Source organism: Glycine soja, chromosome 17 (genome assembly GCF_004193775.1).
Source record: "Glycine soja cultivar W05 chromosome 17, ASM419377v2, whole genome shotgun sequence".
NCBI lineage: Eukaryota > Viridiplantae > Streptophyta > Magnoliopsida > Fabales > Fabaceae > Glycine > Glycine soja.
In genome coordinates, this window is record NC_041018.1 from 10,176,002 (window position 1) to 10,195,344 (window position 19,343).

General features: G+C 33.6%; 3 protein-coding genes across 3 annotated transcripts; all 3 read left to right on the forward strand.

Annotated features, from left to right (window-relative positions):
* Positions 1-3,826: 3,826 nt before the first annotated feature.
* Positions 3,827-7,021, forward strand: LOC114393925 (26S proteasome non-ATPase regulatory subunit 6 homolog). Its single transcript, XM_028355429.1, has 8 exons — positions 3,827-4,069; positions 4,140-4,254; positions 5,301-5,391; positions 5,471-5,616; positions 5,711-5,930; positions 6,051-6,159; positions 6,390-6,558; positions 6,655-7,021. The coding sequence occupies exons 1-8, from the start codon at positions 3,934-3,936 to the stop codon at positions 6,827-6,829; spliced, it is 1,161 nt and encodes a 386-aa protein (XP_028211230.1). The 5' UTR covers positions 3,827-3,933; the 3' UTR covers positions 6,830-7,021.
* Positions 7,022-8,354: 1,333 nt separating this feature from the next.
* Positions 8,355-16,360, forward strand: LOC114393330 (uncharacterized protein slr0889-like). Its single transcript, XM_028354626.1, has 12 exons — positions 8,355-8,706; positions 8,788-8,916; positions 9,133-9,327; positions 10,207-10,254; positions 10,331-10,459; positions 11,336-11,460; positions 12,584-12,694; positions 13,708-13,816; positions 14,045-14,163; positions 14,964-15,117; positions 15,667-15,811; positions 15,989-16,360. Exons 1-12 carry the CDS (start codon positions 8,584-8,586, stop codon positions 16,027-16,029), a joined length of 1,428 nt encoding a protein of 475 aa, XP_028210427.1. The 5' UTR covers positions 8,355-8,583; the 3' UTR covers positions 16,030-16,360.
* Positions 16,024-19,230, forward strand: LOC114393332. Its single transcript, XM_028354628.1, has 3 exons — positions 16,024-16,125; positions 16,728-18,301; positions 18,449-19,230. The coding sequence occupies exons 2-3, from the start codon at positions 18,208-18,210 to the stop codon at positions 18,868-18,870; spliced, it is 516 nt and encodes a 171-aa protein (XP_028210429.1). The 5' UTR covers positions 16,024-16,125; positions 16,728-18,207; the 3' UTR covers positions 18,871-19,230.
* Positions 19,231-19,343: the final 113 nt, after the last annotated feature.

A 19,343-nucleotide genomic window follows, 5' to 3' on the forward strand; every position in this document is an offset into this window, starting at 1 on the left:
CAGTCAGACTTTGTTCCCGAGACCTCGCTTTCACTTCCACTGTGATCACCCACCATTTGTTATTCATGCACAAGCCTAAGAAGTGTTGTGCGTGAGAGGGTGTGTTGGTAAATACACAAGTTTCACATCGGTTGCCTCACTCCTTGGAATGCACCTTATATATCTGTTGGACAATTTTACTCAATTGGTTTTAAGATGAAATCCAACCTTAACAATGAGAAAAACTACATGAAAATGCCTATGTAGAATATGGGACGACAGGGAGATACTGAGTGAATCAAAATTACCCGAGTCTTTTAAATTTGTGTTTTAGGCTTTTAGCTGTAGGTATGTAGCTTAGCATAATTATTTTTACAGAAGTAGAAAATCGTGCAATGGGATGAACGCAAGTTATTTGAGTTTCTTTTTGTAATGGACTTACAGAAAATGGAATCATATCATGGCTTAATAATGCTTTCACCTGTGCATACATGAGAAGAAATTGGTTAACCATTTGCTACTCTTTTATGTAATCAATAGTGAACATTTATTTCTTATAGATTGGCTTCTTTTGGTTACTTCCTAAGTTGTAGTTGAATTATGTGAACTGAGGGAGTTTTGTATAAAGGTTTACACTACTTGGAAAATGTAAAATAGAATACCGATGCCTTTCTGCAGACCAAACATTATTTACTTAAAATTATTCTGATCTGATACAGGTACCTATATGTTACACAACAGGAGATATCGCTTATGTGATTATCCAAATCCAATAGTAACAACAGTTCCTGTTTGTGTCTGTTTTCAACTTGTAATTTACTACTTGTGTTGAATGCTTTCCATGTTTTGAATTTCTTGTAATGCAGGTAAAAAAAAGTCATTTTAGAAACACAAATGGATACAAAGTCTTTTTGCACTCCTTCCTTTTGTTTTTCTCAGACAAAGACATTCATCCTTGGATTTAGAAAAGGTGGAACCGTTCTTAACCAGATAGTTACTGAGCTTGGCTTCTCAGATATTGGATTTAATGTGAATTCACCGGGTGTGGGACACCCTAAGGACAGAAAGTTTAGCAGTTCTGAAGAGATTTATGCTGTACCTGAAACAAAGGAAGGCTTACTAAACAACATCAGTGAGAGATTCATTATGTTGATGTTGGTCTGAACTCTGCTGAGACATACTTAACTAATTATGATGTGTTTAAGAGAATCCCAAAAAAGCTCATTGCATCTTTTATCCTTTCTTTCATGTCAGTCAGACTATGTCTATATGTAAAGACTATATGCAAATAATTATATTCTGTAAAAAAAAAAATAGAATTGTAATTATAAGTTTACAACTCTCCACTTTCAGCATGAATTTGCTGTGTAAATTTCCATTAGCTGGATTGTTTAAACTAAAACTGTGACTCAAGTAAACCAAAGATAAATAAACACAGTTTTCTTTCTTATTTATGAGATATCAAAGAGCAATGAAATGGGTATAGAGAGTGTGTATTGGTTTGGATGAATTTCAAATATGTAAGTCTCTCAACATTATATTTTTGTTGTGGGTATATACAGGACAATGAAACAAAAAACAAGGAAATGGCTATGTATATGATAGAGGGAGATATTGAGTGAATCAGAACATGGCAGTATGTCACTTTGCAACCCAACAACAACTTCAAATGTAGATCAAATATCATATGACATACAATAAGAAAAATACCCTTGGCAATAGTTGTTTATAAGAAGAGTTTAGTTTTTCACAGAAAAAGTGATGGTTCAGGAACCAGGCTAACCGGGTCATGGTGGACTGTGGTTGCAGCAGCCTGTGATCCCTCCAATGTTGGGGGTGGGAGGTGTTCGATACACAATTGCTCGGAAATGTTGCCATTGTAGAATTCAAATGAAGCAAACATGCCAATTAGCAGGAAGGAGTAATAAATTGGGATAGAACATCCATGACACTGACACTAACCACCAATCAATGAACATGAATCAACAACAATTGAAGGTCTGAATCTAGTAAGGATGTGAGAAATGCAACTTCGTTAACCAATATGCCTAATGGATTTAATTACCAATTGTCTTGAATTTATTAGTTCTTAAAACTAATGGTACGAGGGATTTAATTACCAATTGTCTTGAATTTATTAGTTATCGAAACTATCTGTACGAGTTTAAAACTAATTATCAACAATTAAGAAATATCTTAAGAATTTGATTAAATAGAAATGGATTAAAATGTAATATAGGTGAACATAAGTCTACATAAACTCACAAACTCGACTCAATATCTAAGCGCATATTTGGATTGTCGTTCAAGCAACTCCAACCTACGTTTCCAAAAGCACTGTCTTTGATACTTTCGCGGGGAAGGAGTATTAGACTTTGCATTGTCACAATTCCAACAACAATATAAACATGCGCTAAGTTAAACAGACATAAACATAAATAAAAAAGAAGTAAATCATGTAAAAATAACTACTTATTTAATTAGTTTGCTCTAGTTCTAATAGTAGTACTTTGCGAACTTGACTTATTTAGAATTTTTTATTTTAAAATAAGTTTTTTTTTTTTTCATTTTTTGACTTGTTGACTAAACTTGAAGCAACTCAAATTTAATGAAATTGATTAGTCTATTGAACATTAAAAATGACCTAATTCAATTTCTCCCAATGACATCTATATATACTTGTCAAGGCCTCAAGGGATCTAACTTAGTGAAGGAATGTGCTTTTATAAATTTTCTCACATAGTTTTCGATTCTAACGGATAAAAAAGCATATAATACATTTTAACCTCTAAGAAAATAATAGTTAATTTTTAAAATAAGATAAGATGGTGTAATTTAAGAATACCTAAGAGTGTATTTGGATAGAAAATTTTAAATAAGAAAAGTAATTTATCAGAAAATTTGAATTTTTTAATCTAGTATTTATTATTTGGATGTATTTTTGTGAAAAATTTAAATTTTTGAAATTTTAAAACATAATTTTAAACAACTAAAAATGTGAAATTTTAATTTTCTTTTAAGAGGTGAGAAATTGAAATTCTCTTCTTACAAAAGGATCTTCTAAAACGTTCACGTATTTCCTTACTAACTTCATCATCCTTAAAATATTGAAAATTCTCGAATTTAATTTCTTTATCCAAACACAAAAATTTAAAAATAAAAAAATTTCAATTGAAGTATTTAAAATTTTTAAAATTTTAAATTTCTCCATCCAAACACGAAGAATGCAACTTATTTAACTAAAATATTTAAAGTAGCAAAAGTAATTACATTTACATATTAAAACAAAATAAAACTACAATAATTTGTCTATTATTATTATTATTATTTTATAATCATTTTGCAATTAATATTTAGTTTAGTTAGATTTGAAAAAGTCCGGGTTGGTAACTTAAGCTTGGTAACATAACCGGAAAACTTAGTTCGATTTGACTGGTTAGACTGGTCCAATTGAGATTCGGTAGCCTAGTTAGACCATTTTCACCATTGTATCGATCATGCAATTGCTCTAGAATGACTCGACCGGTTAGGTAACAGATCTTAGTTGAATTAGTTTAACTCGACCGATTTTACAAAAAAAATGAATTCCCTCTACAACGTCGTTTTGATGTTTTATTATTATCAATTATTATTTTAGTTTTTGTTGTATGGATGAGATTTTCTTACTCAAATAATATTAGTTATATAATTTTGAATAAGATAGACACATATTTAATTTTAAATTTTTAATATATACCAGATCAAATCGAATCAATTATTAATCCACCTATTAAACCACTATCTAACCAGATCTGATAAATATGTATAGCTAAGTATATGTGTATATATATATATATATATATATATATATATAAATGATAAACAAATAGAAAAAAAAGTGTATTTGGAGGAAGGAAGGTAAAGGAAGCAAACGCAAGAGCAAGAGCAAGAGCAAGAGCGAAAGCGGCAGAGAAGATGGAAGGAGAAGAGGGTTCTCAGCAGCCACAGTTGGTGCTCGCGGACAAGCTATTCCTTCTCCGGCAACCCGATGTGCAAGACATTGACAAGGTTCGCTACAAAGAGGATGTCTTCACTCATGTCAAGGAAAACGGTAACTCCCCCTCTCACCCCCTTTCGATTTTTCTCATCTGAAACGTGTTTTCACTCTCCTTTCTGTGCAGATATGGTCCCTCTGTACGAAACCCTAGTCGCTGATTCCGTGTTGGACTTGGATCGTGCCCTTTTGGACTCTATGCGCGCTAAAATTGACGACGAGCTCACCAAGCTCGACGAAAAGTGAGTTTCTCTCTCTTCTCGTCCTCTCTTACTTTAACTACGATGCTTTCTCTGGACCCCGATTTGGGATTTGAGATTTGAAATTTACTAGATTAAATTGGGAATGTTCGTGAATCTGAAGGGTAGTGATGGGGACTTGTACCACCGTAGCATATATGATTATATGATTCTAATATGCTAATTATGTTTTTCAATTAACCCGCTGTTTTTCATGAGATTTGCTTATTTGAATTATACAAATGTATTTTGATTCGTGTTATTTTATTCTTATGCGTCTGTCACTTAGGTTGTGGTCTGTATCTAGGTTATGGAATTTAAGAAATAAGGTGCTGCATGCCTGGGGCTGAAGTATGTTTGAAGTTATGGATTCATGATTCTCCTACTCAGGAATCTCTCTAGAGTTAAAATTTCCCCATCTAGCAAAGTTATTGCAGTTGCTCTAAATAATGTTCTGTGAAAGAAATTCTTGTGTTGAATTCAATATGAAAAGTTGAGTTCCATGAGTGAAAAGAATATGATATCATAGTCTTAGTTGGAGAGTTGAGAGAAGAAATAAATTGGAATTAAACAAATGCAAAGTTTAGCTAGAGATGCAATAACAATAACTTTGAGGTAGTTATTGGAGAACATACAATACCACAAGTCACACATTTGTGGTAAACATAATGATCCTTGCCACTTGTCTATGAGGGCCACATCTACAACATTGTTGTATCTCGTAGAGGCTAGAAGTTTTGAATCTTGCATGAAATTTGGCCCACCTCTACAGCAATAATGAATGATTCACATGCTTTAGGATAGATTTCTCTTTTTATTCTAGGTTGGAAACAATATTGTTAGAGTGAAAACAAGGAAATTTCAGTATATCCTCATATAACTAAAAAATATGATACTAGGAGAATGAAAACTGCTTAGACTGGGACAGATATATCGCACTCATTGCATTTTCTATTTTGTGATTTCTTGGGATGTGAACTATGATTTCAATAGTTTCGAGTCTAATAATACTTGCAGTCATGATAATACATGTGGATGCCTCTTTTTAGGATTGCTGATGCCGAGGAAAACTTAGGAGAGAGTGAAGTTCGTGAGGCTCATTTGGCAAAATCCTTGTTTTTCATCCGGATTATGGACAAGGTATATAACAATTATAACTTGCTTATTTCCTGTCTGCTACTGGAATCAAATTTTGATAGCGTTCTTTCTTATGTATCAGGAGAAAGCCTTGGAACATCTGAAGGTAACAGAAACCAAGACAGTTGCAGTTGGCCAGAAAATGGACTTGGTGTTTTATACATTGCAGCTTGGTTTCTTTGACATGGATTTTGATCTCATTTCCAAAAGCATAGACAAAGCCAAAAAGTAATGCTTTGAATTACAAACATCTGTAGTTATGCCCTCTGCCATATTTTTCTGTTAAGTATTGGTTTTCTAACTGTTTACATCACGGTGGCAGCTTGTTTGAGGAAGGTGGTGATTGGGAAAGGAAGAATAGGCTGAAAGTGTATGAAGGCCTGTACTGCATGTCCACTCGAAATTTCAAGAAGGCTGCTAAGTTATTTTTGGATTCTATTTCAACCTTCACCACCTATGAACTTTTTCCCTATGACACCTTTATATTTTATACTGTTTTGACCAGCATTATATCATTGGATAGAGTTTCCCTAAAGCAAAAGGTATGCTGATCTTTCTTGTGATCATGACAGTATTTATCTTTTTCTTTTTTACTGTTGTTTTATCTTTCTTGGCAAGTGTTCTGAATATTATTAATTATTAACTTACGTTAATTTGCACAGGTAGTAGATGCTCCAGAGATCTTGACAGTGATTGGCAAAATCCCATATCTTTCAGAGTTTTTGAACTCCTTATATGATTGCCAATACAAGTCTTTTTTCTCAGCATTTGGTGAGCTGACATCTGCCAAATCTCAGTAATTAAGTGATTTGTGAAGTTTTCACTCTTCATTGGAGACACTTTATGCTGTATGCAATTTTTTTTCTGGTGATATAATTTGACAATTTGTGGAAATCATCCAATGTACAATAGGAACTTCAATGTGCTGGCACTTAATTCATTCTTATCTGTTTGGTTGGTTCTGGGCTAATAGTTTTGTTTTGTTTTGAAATTTATTTCAGCTGGCCTGACGGAGCAAATTAAGTTGGACCGCTATCTGCATCCACACTTCCGTTATTACATGAGGGAGGTCAGAACAGTTGTTTATTCCCAATTTTTGGAATCTTACAAGAGTGTGACAATTGAAGCCATGGCAAAAGCCTTTGGAGTGACAGTAGATTTCATTGATGTGTAAGTAAATGCATATCACAAACCCAATTTTGGCTTAGTATTTGTTTAGTTTTTAGATGTCATAGAAGGCAACTCATTACATTTTTTTGCTTCCAGGGAGCTATCACGTTTTATTGCAGCAGGGAAGCTTCATTGTAAGATTGATAAAGTTGCAGGTGTTCTTGAAACTAATCGCCCTGATGCTAAGAATGCTCTTTACCAAGCAACTATTAAGCAAGGGGACTTCCTGCTGAATCGGATCCAGAAATTGTCACGTGTGATAGATCTTTAGGTCATCTCTTGCATTTTAGATTAAAATTTACTGGAAAGGCAGAGATAATGACAATTTCAAATTTGAAGGACATCCTTTTGAATACATTTCTGTAGTCCATTTGATTTCCAAATATGAACGGTTGAACTTGCTGCATCCAAATATGTCAATCAGTTTTCAATTATTTCTGTGATGAATGTATTCAATTGTTTATCTGATTGCGTATAGGATATGACTGGCTGATGCAAACACATGTTTGATCATTGTGCTTGCCTTCGACGAGATTTCCCTTCTATCCCTTCACCCGATTTCTTCCGAGTCCTGCTAGGTTGAAACGGAGGACTTGGTACCCTATATAATCAGTGAGTGTTACCAATATTTAGATGGAGTTGCTTTCTGTTCTAAACAGCCCTTGGTAACTTGCATAATCACTGAGTGTGCCTCGGTTAGAAGGAGTTGCTTTCTGTTCTTTATTCTTCTTAACTACCAGGCTGTGCCTTAATTAGTACTGCTCGGTGAGTTGTCATGGTTGTAGGCGATTTTTATCATTTTTTTATGCATGCCTTGGAGGATTAAGGAGGGTATAATTAGTGGGATTTTTTTGGCGTATTAGAACAGGAGAATCTACTCTAAATTTAGTAATGTATTTATTGATGATGATACTTAAAATATGACCAAATTTTGAGATGGAAAATGACTTTAAATTTTCGCACAAAATCATTTTTTCTATTAATCTCCCTACTAGATACGGAAAGATTAAATGTTTTTGAAGGTTCATAAAATAGAAAGTTATCTCCTTCAAAAAAGAAACAGAAACTTATCATTTAAATTCCATATTATTATTTTGATCCGAATTAATTGGATGATAATATGGTATTAGTATATTCAGCAAAAAAATGGTATTTGGATATTCTAAATAAACAAAGAAATTTAGAAGAAATAAAAAATAAGAATACTTAATATTTAGAAGAGAGATCAAATTACTCAACATAAGTCTTAGTAAAGTTACTTTCTCTTTCATATATTAAAAATTTCACCAAATCAAATCAACTTGATGAACCCATCAATTCTCACAATTAAACGAATTTTTACATTTTTTCCTTTCTTTTATACTCACTATACTCATTTGACATGTAAATATTAAATTTTGTACAAATAAAACTTAAATAAACAAATATTTACAAAACGTAATAAATAAATAAATAAATACAATTAACACATAATAATTAAGAAATATCTTCACTTTTTGTTAAAATGTTTTAAACCCAGTTTTAAAAATACTTAAAATAATTTTTTTAACTATTCTTATTTACAAAATAAATTTAAATTTAAACGCTATTAAATTTTAACGAGTTAAATTAAAAATCTAAAACAACAGAGTAAAATAGATAGATGTAAAGAGGCGAGGAAAACACAAAATGGAACCAACCTTTATTTGTGGTTCTAATTAAAAAGAGAAGTAGTAACAATTAAAAAGGGTGACAAGGGGCAAAATTATGCAGTGGAGAGTAATGTTTCTATTTCTAACGACCTTCTGACTTTTTTTTTTTCTTTCTTCAGTATGACAAATACCAGCCTTGCAAGCAAAGTGCTAAAAGTGACAGAGAAAGAGAATTGTATTGTATCCATTCCATTCCATTGCTGGTTTATCATTTACGAGCCACACACACTTGACACTGACTCACTGAGTTTAGAACGTAGCAGCAGCAATAGCACGCAATTTATTAAACATTACATTATTATATGCTGCAACATCGTATTGGTGGGAGCATACCATGTTGCCTCCTATTGCTTTCGATATCAACGGTATAAAAGATAAGCTCTCCAATCAGTTCCGCCCTTGGCAACGCTCCTTCCAATTCTGGGTTCGAGCCATTGACATTTACACCGGATACAAGGTCTCTCTCTCAACCATTGTTATATTCATTAATATTCTTATAATGCATGTTTTCACTTCAATTTCTGTCTTCATTGTTCAGGTGTTTCAAGTGAGAGTGAATTTCGTCAAAGATGCGCAGAAGCAGGAAGCAATGTGGGAGAGGCAGCACGAGCTTGCCGCCGATAAGATTTTCTCCATGTGCTATGACCTTGGAGGTTTCTTCCTCAAGGTCTTCCAACATTTCATTTTGTTTTTTCATTCCTCTTTTTTCAATTTTATTAATGGCTTTTCTTTCCTCGATTAGGAGACTCTTTTATGGACCCTGGCCTTTAATTTTTGGAGGATTTTAATGACTTGGCATTTTTTTATTTTTTGCATTTTCCCTTATGATTGGATTGTTTTGCTCATCCTATGGAATTGACGTGTGATACTAAATGTAGTACAGATTGCTCAGATTATTGGGAAGCCCGATTTGGCCCCGGCTGCGTGGGTGAAACGGCTTGTTACGCTATGTGATAGGGCTCCTCCAACCCCTTTTGATGTGGTGAAGCTAGTGCTGGAGAATGAGCTGGGACAGGGTATTAATGATGTTTTCGACAGGTTCGATGTCGAACCCCTTGGTTCTGCTTCAATTGCTCAGGTCCATGTCAAACTTCTGACCTGCTATCTTATATTCTTATTTATCATTGCCCTGCCCCTCGGTAATGGTTGTCATTTGAATTGCACTAGTATTCTTTTTTCTCCAAGATCAAGTGTTTATGCATGCTTGCACTGATTAATTACTAATTAGGACACTAGTTAATTAGTTATGGATAACAATTTAAGTTCCAATTGCTGCCTGGAGCTTTTGAGGGGAGGGGGATCAGCTACTGCTGCTCAGATCACTGGAGGGGTCTGTAACTTGTAAGGCTACTCCAAGTCTATCCAACACCTTAGTTAGTGTTTACCAAAGGAGGTTATACTGTTTACTTTTTCAGCTAAAAGGAGAGACATACCTGAAAAATAAGTAAGCTCACTTCTATTTATAAGGTGCAAAGATTTTGGGGACAGGTGTATGTACTGGCCCATGCTTTGCAATGATTTTAGTGAGATTTTCTGTTACAGTATCGGAAGATAATGCGTGTCCATTCTGTTATGGGAGAATATTTTATATGGGGTTCCTTTGCTATGTAGTGAGTTTCTTGTCTTGGGTAATAATTGATTGGTTAAGGGGATACATGGTTTACCTATTGCTCTTTGTAAAACTCAGGTGGATCAGCCATAGGGCTGGCATGGTGGTAAGGTGGAACAACATTAATATCAAAATATCAAATGATGATTGGATTTTTTTTATTCAATTTAGGCTTATAAAATTAATCATTTTTTGCTTTGCTTCTTGGGGTTCATATTCATGTCCATATCTCATATAAGCCCTCAGAAGGGTGATTAGTCACTAAAAGAAGTATATTTTGCAACAGTCTTCAACTCTATATTAGGATTTAGTACCTTGTAACTGACATATGTCTTGTGCGAATATTAGGTTCATAGAGCAAGACTGAAAGGTGATACAGGTGATGTTGTTGTCAAGGTAAATGAACCTAATAAGCCCAATGGATTTGAGATGCCAGTAAACCTCTGATTCTGATTTCTTTTGCATATAATAGGTTCAACATCCTGGAATTCAGGATCTGATGATGACGGATATCCATAACTTGCAAGCGTTTGCATTGTACATGCAAAAAACAGATATCAAATTTGATCTATATTCAGTGACTAAGGAAATGGAAAAACAGGTGGACTTTATTTCTCTGCTAGATTTCTTCTTTAATCTATGTGAATTATTTGATTCCCACCTGTTTTCTTCCCCTGTTTTAAATGGGTTTGTTTATTAGTAGCATCCTAATCAAAGAAGAAACATATTGCTGGATTTGTTTTTCGATTACAGATTAATGTAGAAAGTTCCTATTAAGAATAAAATGGATTGTGTACCTTCATTATAGTGAAATGTATGACAGATTGGTTTTAGAATTTGGATGCAATTCATACTAGAAACATGCAATGAGTTAAAAGGAATATTATACAATCAAGTGGTAAGGAAGTTCCAAACATACCTGACCTTTTTACCTAATTGTTTTGTGCTTTTGAATGAGTAACATTAAATGACTTTTTTGTCCAAGGGCAAGATGTCATCACTCTTTCAGAGGTATCTTGGAGTATTTTGATATTAAATCTTAGACTGAAATCTTTATGAATGCGACTATTATCACTGATTTTTCTTTCCTAAATTGTGTTACTATGGAGGTTTTGGGAGGAAAATAGGAATTTACCCTTTAGCAGGCTTTCCTTTGTTTTTGCTACATATATTTTGTGTAAAACCAAGTTATTGCTTCTGTAAAGAAATCCGAACAAGCATCTTTTATTAGCATTTAAATCATGTACAGAATACTGGACTAAAATTGCTTTATTTATGAACAACATAGTTTGATGCTTGAGAAAACACCACCGGTTTACCCCCTTCTACCTTTAGTTGATTATCTTAGAATTTTTATAAATTATTTAGTTTCTTTTCCATGCTTATATAGCTTCATAGTCATGTTAATATTGAGGTTCTTCCTGCAATTTATTATGACAAGTTCTGAACATCTACTTGATAATTTGTGACATTTTAGATTGGATATGAATTTGACTTCACAAGGGAGGCTAATGCGATGCAAAGGATTAGAAAGTTCTTGTATGAAAATAACAAAAAGTCTCCTGTTTTGGTGCCGCGAGTAATACATGATATGGTTACTAGGTATATTATGCAGTTTATCATCTTACATAATCTTGATAAGATAGTTTTAGTAATGGACAATAATGCTTAACTCGGTATATTATTTCCATGGAGTAGTGCTAGCTATTAATTCGTTGGACTTAGTGCGTACGGCTGTTTTAGAAATGATTGATATTTTCTTTAGTTTTTGTTCCCAAAGTCCAAAATTACATGTTAAATGCCAGTTGGCTTGGCGCCAGCTTTACTAATTTCTGTATGTTAACATGAGTTTTTTTTAGCAAACTAGTTTTGCAAATTGAGTAATTTAGGTAATATTTTGTTTTTTGGATTTTGGACAATATTAAAAGTAAAACTAATAGAAAAAACTTGAATGGTAGGGCACTGTTAAGTTGTGCAGCAATCAGGATCTATAATTCTATGTTGTGCCTCAAGCATGTCATCATTAAGTTTCAGTTTTCTATATGTTATAAAAAGACCCTTTATTGATAAAAACAAGGTTAAACTGAAAACAATAAAAAAAATATCCACTATGGAAAAATATTTTTCCTATTTTACATGTTTGATCATGATGACTTAATCAAATAGACAAGAAAAGTACAACACTTAGCTTGCTAACGTACTCCTTCTAAAAAACAAGTGGGTGTACATTAGCAAATGCTTGTGGGGTTTGCTAATGTATGCTTACTTATTTCTTAGAAGGAAAGTGTTAGCAAATTAAAACTATGATTGATCTTAAAATACACTCGTGTGCAAGTTGCTAACACAAGTGTATTTAGACAAGAAAAGTACAACACTTAGCTTGCTAACGTACTCCTTCTAAAAAACAAGTGGGTGTACATTAACAAATGCTTGTGGGGTTTGCTAATGTATGCTTACTTATTTCTTAGAAGGAAAGTGTTAGCAAACTAAAACTACGATTGATCTTAAAATACACTCGTGTGCAGGTTGCTAGCGTACTCCTTCTAAAAGACAAGTTGGTGTACGTTAGCAAATTATATATATATATATATATATATATATATATATATATATATATATATATTTTTTTTTTTTTTTTTCTTGGTTAAATTTTTACTCACATATTTTAGTTGTGAATATTGTGATAAGTTTTTTTAAGTAATAATGTGCTTCTTGGATGTTACAGAAGGGTCCTAGTTATGGAATATATTGATGGGATTCCTATAATGAACCTCGGTGATGAAATAGCAAAGAGGGGCATAAATCCTCATGGCAAAGTTGCAACAGCAGCTAAACAGTAAGCTGCTGAGCTATATATCCTAAAGTAGTCTTTTACACCACACTTTTGTTTCAGTTAATAACTTATACATGGCCTAAATTCTTACTTATGACATTTGCTTTTAGCTCTCGTCTTTTTTAAATCATCAAGATAAACTTATTCATTTATTCATTGGTGTCTTTTACATTGAAAAATAAGTTTGAGAAGGAAAGTAAAACTAGGGGCTGTGATGTCCTCCACAAGAAAAGGACACCATAAACAAGAACAAAATTAATAATGCACCAAGGTGGTAGTCATAATGTAAAAAATGGCCACTCTCGAATAAACCTTCAGAAGAATGTTATGTCACAAACCTAATCCTATCTCATAATGAGTTGAAGAGATCAACATGCCCTTAAAGATGTGAGCATTCAGCTCCAACTAAATGAACCAAAGTTCAGTTTGCATGCTTTCTGCCAAAACCTCTATAATGAATAATCAAATCATTGTCTTTTAGCAACATAGTCTGAAGAAAACAATGAAAGTGTCTGCTTGCACTTATTTTTTTACATGAAGACATTTCAATTTTATATGGATAATAATTGTCTTTAAACTCTTACTATTGAAAAAGGGAATACAATATTAGGAACAATCTGACATTGAATTCCTACAATGATTTTTTGTTCCATGATCAAATGTATATACAATGATGCTTAATTTAACCTATACTTTTAAAATATGTAAGCCATACATTTGGCGCAAACAATAAATAAGAAAATTGTTATACTTCTTATGGTGAACCATAAATTACCAAATTGTAAGAATACAACAGATTTGATAAATCTTGGCACTCATTCAACTTTGAACGTATTTGGTTGCTGTCCTGACTCCTGATTGTTTTACAATGTACACAAATGCCAGAATCAGATAACAAAGGGGAGATGGAAGTTTTAATAACAATAACACCAACTTCTTCCCTGAAGATTTATAATATAGATGATTTTTCATATGCATTTTTAAGTGTATTACACTATTAACTTGTAAAAGTGCAGGAAAATTCTTCAAAGCTTGACTCTAGCATATGGTCAAATGATTTTGAAAAGTGGATTCTTCCATGCAGATCCTCATCCAGGAAATATCCTGATTTGTAAAGGATCAGAGGCAAGTCATCAGCTATATTTGTTTTCTAATATCTCCTTAACTGTTATTTCATCTCTAGGTGAGTATCCTACAGTTATTGTAGAGTTGTTTTAATCAAGAGGAATTACATATGGAAATGACCATAATAGTGGGTAGAATATTGAGAATTAGTTATAGACATCAGGGTCTAATTTTTTTTTTTTTTTTTAACTCTTTACTATCGTAATGTAGTAACTTCCCTCAATTCAGGTTGCCTTGCTAGACTATGGACAGGTGAAGGATCTCCCAGATCAGTTGAGGCTTGCCTATGCTAATCTAGTTCTTGCGATTGCTAATGGTGACCCATTAAGAGCTGCAGAGAGCTATAGGTACTGAAACATGCATTTAAGTCTTATCTATATAATGCTATCTTGTTTGTTGAAAATAAGAACATAAATAGATATCTTTGCTAATACCAAGTTACAAACTGAACTAGCAGTGCTGCTGGGAATAGATAATGAAAGCAAGGATTAATTGATGCAGAATATAATATGACTTTGGTTACAAATAGATTCCAGAGTCAAGGAGAGAGAAAGAAGACTAGAGAGGAGAAAGAAATTAAGGGAATATTGGAAAAAATGAAAAATCTATATTACTTATTTCTTCATTTTTAACAAAAGATTTGATGGCTTTCTGAATTGCCCTCATTATACCAAGACAAAAGAAACTGGATTTGGCTCTTCTAAAGTGAGGAAGTAAGAATGTATTTACCCTTAATTTAGATTAAAATATCTCCCTAACTTAACCCACTTCTAGTCAAGGGTGGATCCTCCCGTAATTTCTCACTTTGTTGTGGAGCCAAATCCTAGAAACTGTGAGTTGAATCTCAATTTGTCTGGACTAAAATTGAATCCTCAAATGCTGAATGTATATGAAATATAGTAAACATTAATCACAAAATGCCCATATACCTTGGTATCCTTTCCTAAAGTTGATTTTTTTCTTATTTTATCTTTCACTATAGATGTTAAAGTGTTTCACCAGAATATGGATTATGTGAAATATCAAATAACTTCATTGGACGACGGTTGACTTTCAACTTCATAATTTTTTAATTGAAAATGACACTCAATTAGTTGGTATGTTCAAATCAAATTATCTAACTGCTTGTCTTACTTTTATTTTATAGGGAGCTTGGTATAGAAACCTTTACCAAATGTGAAAACGAGCTACAAGAATTGTTTAAACTAGCACAAACAATGTTTGATACAAAATTGCCTCCAGGAGTGGTAATGCTGCAACCTTTCTCAGAGGAATCTTCAATTAAAAAAATTGCTGTTCAGGTATGTTATAGAATGATAAAAAATCCAACTTTCCATTTCTTAATTGTTCTTGGAGAACACACATACAGGGGAGTAGGGGACAGATCAGTGTATAAATTTTGTCTTGTTATTCTGTTACACATTGAAAGTAAAAAACCAGAGATTAAGGTGAGAAAAAGAGGGGGGGTGAATACGAAGGGAGGAAGTCCAACTATACTCGAACAAATCTAAGGTTGTTAACTCCCCTCGTAACCTCTGAGAAATGTCCGTGTATCGATAGTGTGGTGCTTTTGAATGTTACAGTAACTAAAATATGAAAGAAAAAGAAAAAAAGTCTAGTCTCTTTTATGTCCAAGGTTGGGGGTGGCAAACCTTTTTATGACGACTCAGTGTTAGTAGATGAAAATATGTTGGCTCTCTGAATCAAATTATTAAATAATGTAGTAACTATTGATGCATGCTAGTTAATGGTATTTATAGTGATAGAATAAGAAGGAAATAACCTGTTAATTTATGCTGCTACTTTTTATTCCTTTAATTTTAAATTCTTTCTGTGCCTGTTTATGATAGTCTTTTCCAGAAGAACTGTTTTCTGTACTTCGGACAGTGCATCTACTGAGGGGACTTAGTGTTGGACTTGGAATCAATTGCTCTTGTGCAGAACAGTGGAGACCCTTCGCTGAAGAAGCTTTGTCCCGAGCTGGCAGATTAAAAGGTGGCACTGTGACTCTTGCTTAAGACAGACATTTCAGAATGACGTGGTGTCTTGCATGATTTCTAGTATTATTATCATTTGTTGGTCACTTCTGATATGTCTATTTCATATTCAGATATCTCTCCATCCTACTAAACCAACTACATCTAATTATGATGTCACTTGATGTTTTCACAGGTAAGGATGTTAAGCCCCAGAGGCAGCAAAAAGTTAAGTAAAATATTTATTTGGAGAAACTAAAAAGGCAGGTCTGGATCGATCGAGTTTTCTTGATTCTGATTAACTGGTCATTTCTTGTGCGACATTGAAGAAAGGTAAATTCACTTTATCTCTTAAATACGATATATAAGTTCAACATTGATGGCAATCACAATAAGATTTTGTGGTGCCTCAGCAAATTTTTTTTTTTTTTGGGAATTAAGAATATTTCCAGGTTGTACACATTTCACAAACGAGTAATTGCATTACCATTAGCCCATTATTTGAAATTTTGAGAAGAATGTTTAACAACAGCATGCAATCTATTTACATTTGAATGCTTGATTAAGAGCATCAATAGCCGTGCAACTCAACACAATTCTTTAGGTAGCCCACCCTTTTCTTGAAGTTTTAAGAGTTACTTGCACAAGCAACCGTAGCTTAAATTTAACTGCTCTTTCAGTTTCAGACTCATCTAGTGTAAATAAATTTTTTTGCAACGTTGCTTAACAATTTAAGAAACACGGTTAAAGATGGCCCAACAGACATCCTAGTCAGTGTGGGGCACATGATGAATTTTTTGCCGTACTTATGCAGACTCCTCTAGTGGTAAATAAAACAAGTTTTGTAATGTTGCTTGACAATTTAAGAAACACGGTTAAAGATGACTTCCTATTCAGTGGATGCACATGATGAATTTTATACAGTGCTTGTGCAGGCACCTGTTTCATAGGAAGCACAATAATAGTATTATGGCAACATTTTGAAGGGGAGATTTAGCAGACCCCTCCTCTCCTTATATTTCAAGTAACTCCTGTAAAAACTATGTTTAGTTCGACTTCACTTTTGTCAAAATCAATAATTCAGATTTTCCATGTTAAAAGCAAAGCAACATAGAGATACTTTGCTTCTACTTTTTCATGGTGCAGTCAGTGATTTTGAGTCCCTCAGCAGTCAACACCAATCCAATCTCAGCTTGACCTGTGCAATTAGTATCCATCGTTTATGGGTAGGACTACTGGCATATCTAATCCCATTCGTTCTCTTTGCTTTCATCTCTTAGTGTTAGTGTTGGCCCAGCAGAGAGCTTTTGCTTGGTCTGAGTTTAATTTATAAATATTGTTTTGCAAAATTATATCCAATTCCCATTGCGGTACGTAGCTGAGGGTTATTCAATTTCCAATTCATCGCATTTTTAACGACATGATAAATTGAACCACACTTGTATATACCAAAAAAAAATTGAACCACACTTGTGTAGGTCGGCCGGGAACAGAAGCATGACATCATTGACTTGCAGTATTAACTGTTATGGAATTATCTTTTTGCAGCATCTTTTATGTTTGTCAATTATTCAAAACTATTCTTGTGTTTAACTTTGGAAAAGATTTTAATTTTAGAAATCCTTTTGGAACTTTAATATCAAAATGTATTGAATATTCTTTTGAAAATTTAATTCAGAAATGATTTACAAAAGAGCAGTACAACAATTTTTAAAATAATTTATAGAAAACATTTTTTTCTCTCTCTCTCTATCATCATTAATTAGATCTTTTATTTCTCATTCTCCCTCTCTATGTTAAAATTTGTTGTGCGAGGTAATGTACACATAATATTTCTCTTTATAAATACCTGTGGAATTAGGGCCTGATCAGTTTAAGAAAATATTGTCTATTTCTACTTTTAATTACAAAAATGTCACATTACTTTTACTATTTTCTGATCTTAAAAGTTAATATAAGAGAGAATCAAAACAACTTTTTTGTTATTTTTAATTTTCTATTTTCATGCAAATTTAAAATAAAATATAAAAACAGAGAATGGCCCTTAAATTTCCGGTCGTTTAACAGATTCTCGAATAATAATTTTGAAATAAAAACATAGTCATCATGTTTAAATAGAGCTAATTTTGGAATAATCATTAAAAACAAGCAAGGGATGGTGTATTTAGAAAAGAACTATGTAAATAGCAATCCAGTAACATGGGCTTGGGCCCAGACGAAAAAGAGCTGCAAATAAAATTCTCACAAGCAAGTGGACGGAAAAGAAGTGTGCGGAGTACGATTCCCGCCTTAACTCTGTAATTCAATCCCGAAAGGGCGCCAACAAATTCTGCTTCTCTCTCTGTCTATTTATTTTCATTTCTCTAATCTCTGCACATTACCCGACCCGACCCGAAGCGAGTTGCTGCATCGGAAATGTTCGGCAGAATCAGAGCATCCACTTCGTCCCTCGACACCTTAGACGGTTCTCCGTCCAAGATTCTCAAAGACGACACCTTCTCCATCTACGGTACTCTCTCTCTCGTCGTTCATTTGTTAATTCGCTTAATTGAAATAAAATCATTTTCAATGTTTAATTTCTGCAAGTTCAGATCCAGTATGAAGCATAGCGTTTGTGTATAAATTTGTTAATAAGTTGGCTTTGATTTCGATTCAGAGGCTACTCTCATGAAGCTAAAGCTTGGTGCGCGACGCGATACAAGTGAGGTTACAAATGATTCTTCAGTTAATTCACCTTGTGCGGAAGAAGCAAATCTCAAGCCAGATTTAAATCCTGCAACAAGCACTTCTTGTTCCGAGACAACGATGATGGACACAGAGTCTGATAACTCTTCACCTAGGGTTAGTGACCACGTTTCTAGTGGGAACTCGGAACAGCGAAAGCAAAGCAACGTTTCCATTCTATATTTCTTCAAAGTTCAGGATACCGGACACGCCGGTGTGTCCTCTTCCGAAGAGGCAACGGCATCAACGGGGAATGGAAGTTCTGAATCTATCTCATCAACTTCTGTTGAATCTGATTACAGTGGTGAAGTGGAAGGTGTTCGAATTTTGGAAGATTGTGAAATGTTGGATTAATGGTGGATTTATGACCTGGAAGTACGGGAATGAGCAATTGTGCCAAGGTTATGCAAATATTTATTGCTTCCACTGCTATCAGTTAAATTCCATGCTAAATATTTTCTGTTGTGTTGTATTGTATCCCATTCTGGTTACACTTCGTGTGTGGACCATGTATCGTAATATCAGATACACTGTTTTCATATACCAAAGTTTGGTAAATTAAGAGTGTGTTTCCAGTGAAAAAATTAGATGAAGTTGCTTAGTTAGGGTTAGTGATTTGGTTGATGAGTAATCACTAAGTATTTTTGTAAGCATTCATTGAATTCTTATGAATTCTCCGAACTTAACTCAGTCAAAACTTTTCCCCCTTTTTTTCTTGTTTTGCTCATCAATTTTGTTAACTGGATCGACACAGCTGTATTTTCAAGAGTAAATTTTCAGTGCATGTGCTGTATGCACTTTCTATTCAGGTAACATCGCATGACCCA

Excerpts from the sequence above, each read along its gene's own strand:
- LOC114393925 (XM_028355429.1), top strand. The coding sequence starts at position 3,934 with ATGGAAGGAGAAGAGGGTTCTCAGCAGCCACAGTTGGTGCTCGCGGAC. Across the intron at positions 4,255-5,300 it reads CTCACCAAGCTCGACGAAAA|GATTGCTGATGCCGAGGAAA; the intron begins GTGAGTTTCTCT and ends GCCTCTTTTTAG. Across the intron at positions 5,931-6,050 it reads GAGTTTCCCTAAAGCAAAAG|GTAGTAGATGCTCCAGAGAT; the intron begins GTATGCTGATCT and ends TAATTTGCACAG.
- LOC114393330 (XM_028354626.1), top strand. The coding sequence starts at position 8,584 with ATGTTGCCTCCTATTGCTTTCGATATCAACGGTATAAAAGATAAGCTC. Across the intron at positions 8,707-8,787 it reads ACATTTACACCGGATACAAG|GTGTTTCAAGTGAGAGTGAA; the intron begins GTCTCTCTCTCA and ends TTCATTGTTCAG. Across the intron at positions 9,328-10,206 it reads GTTCTGCTTCAATTGCTCAG|GTTCATAGAGCAAGACTGAA; the intron begins GTCCATGTCAAA and ends TGCGAATATTAG.
- LOC114393332 (XM_028354628.1), top strand. The coding sequence starts at position 18,208 with ATGTTCGGCAGAATCAGAGCATCCACTTCGTCCCTCGACACCTTAGAC. Across the intron at positions 18,302-18,448 it reads CGACACCTTCTCCATCTACG|AGGCTACTCTCATGAAGCTA; the intron begins GTACTCTCTCTC and ends ATTTCGATTCAG.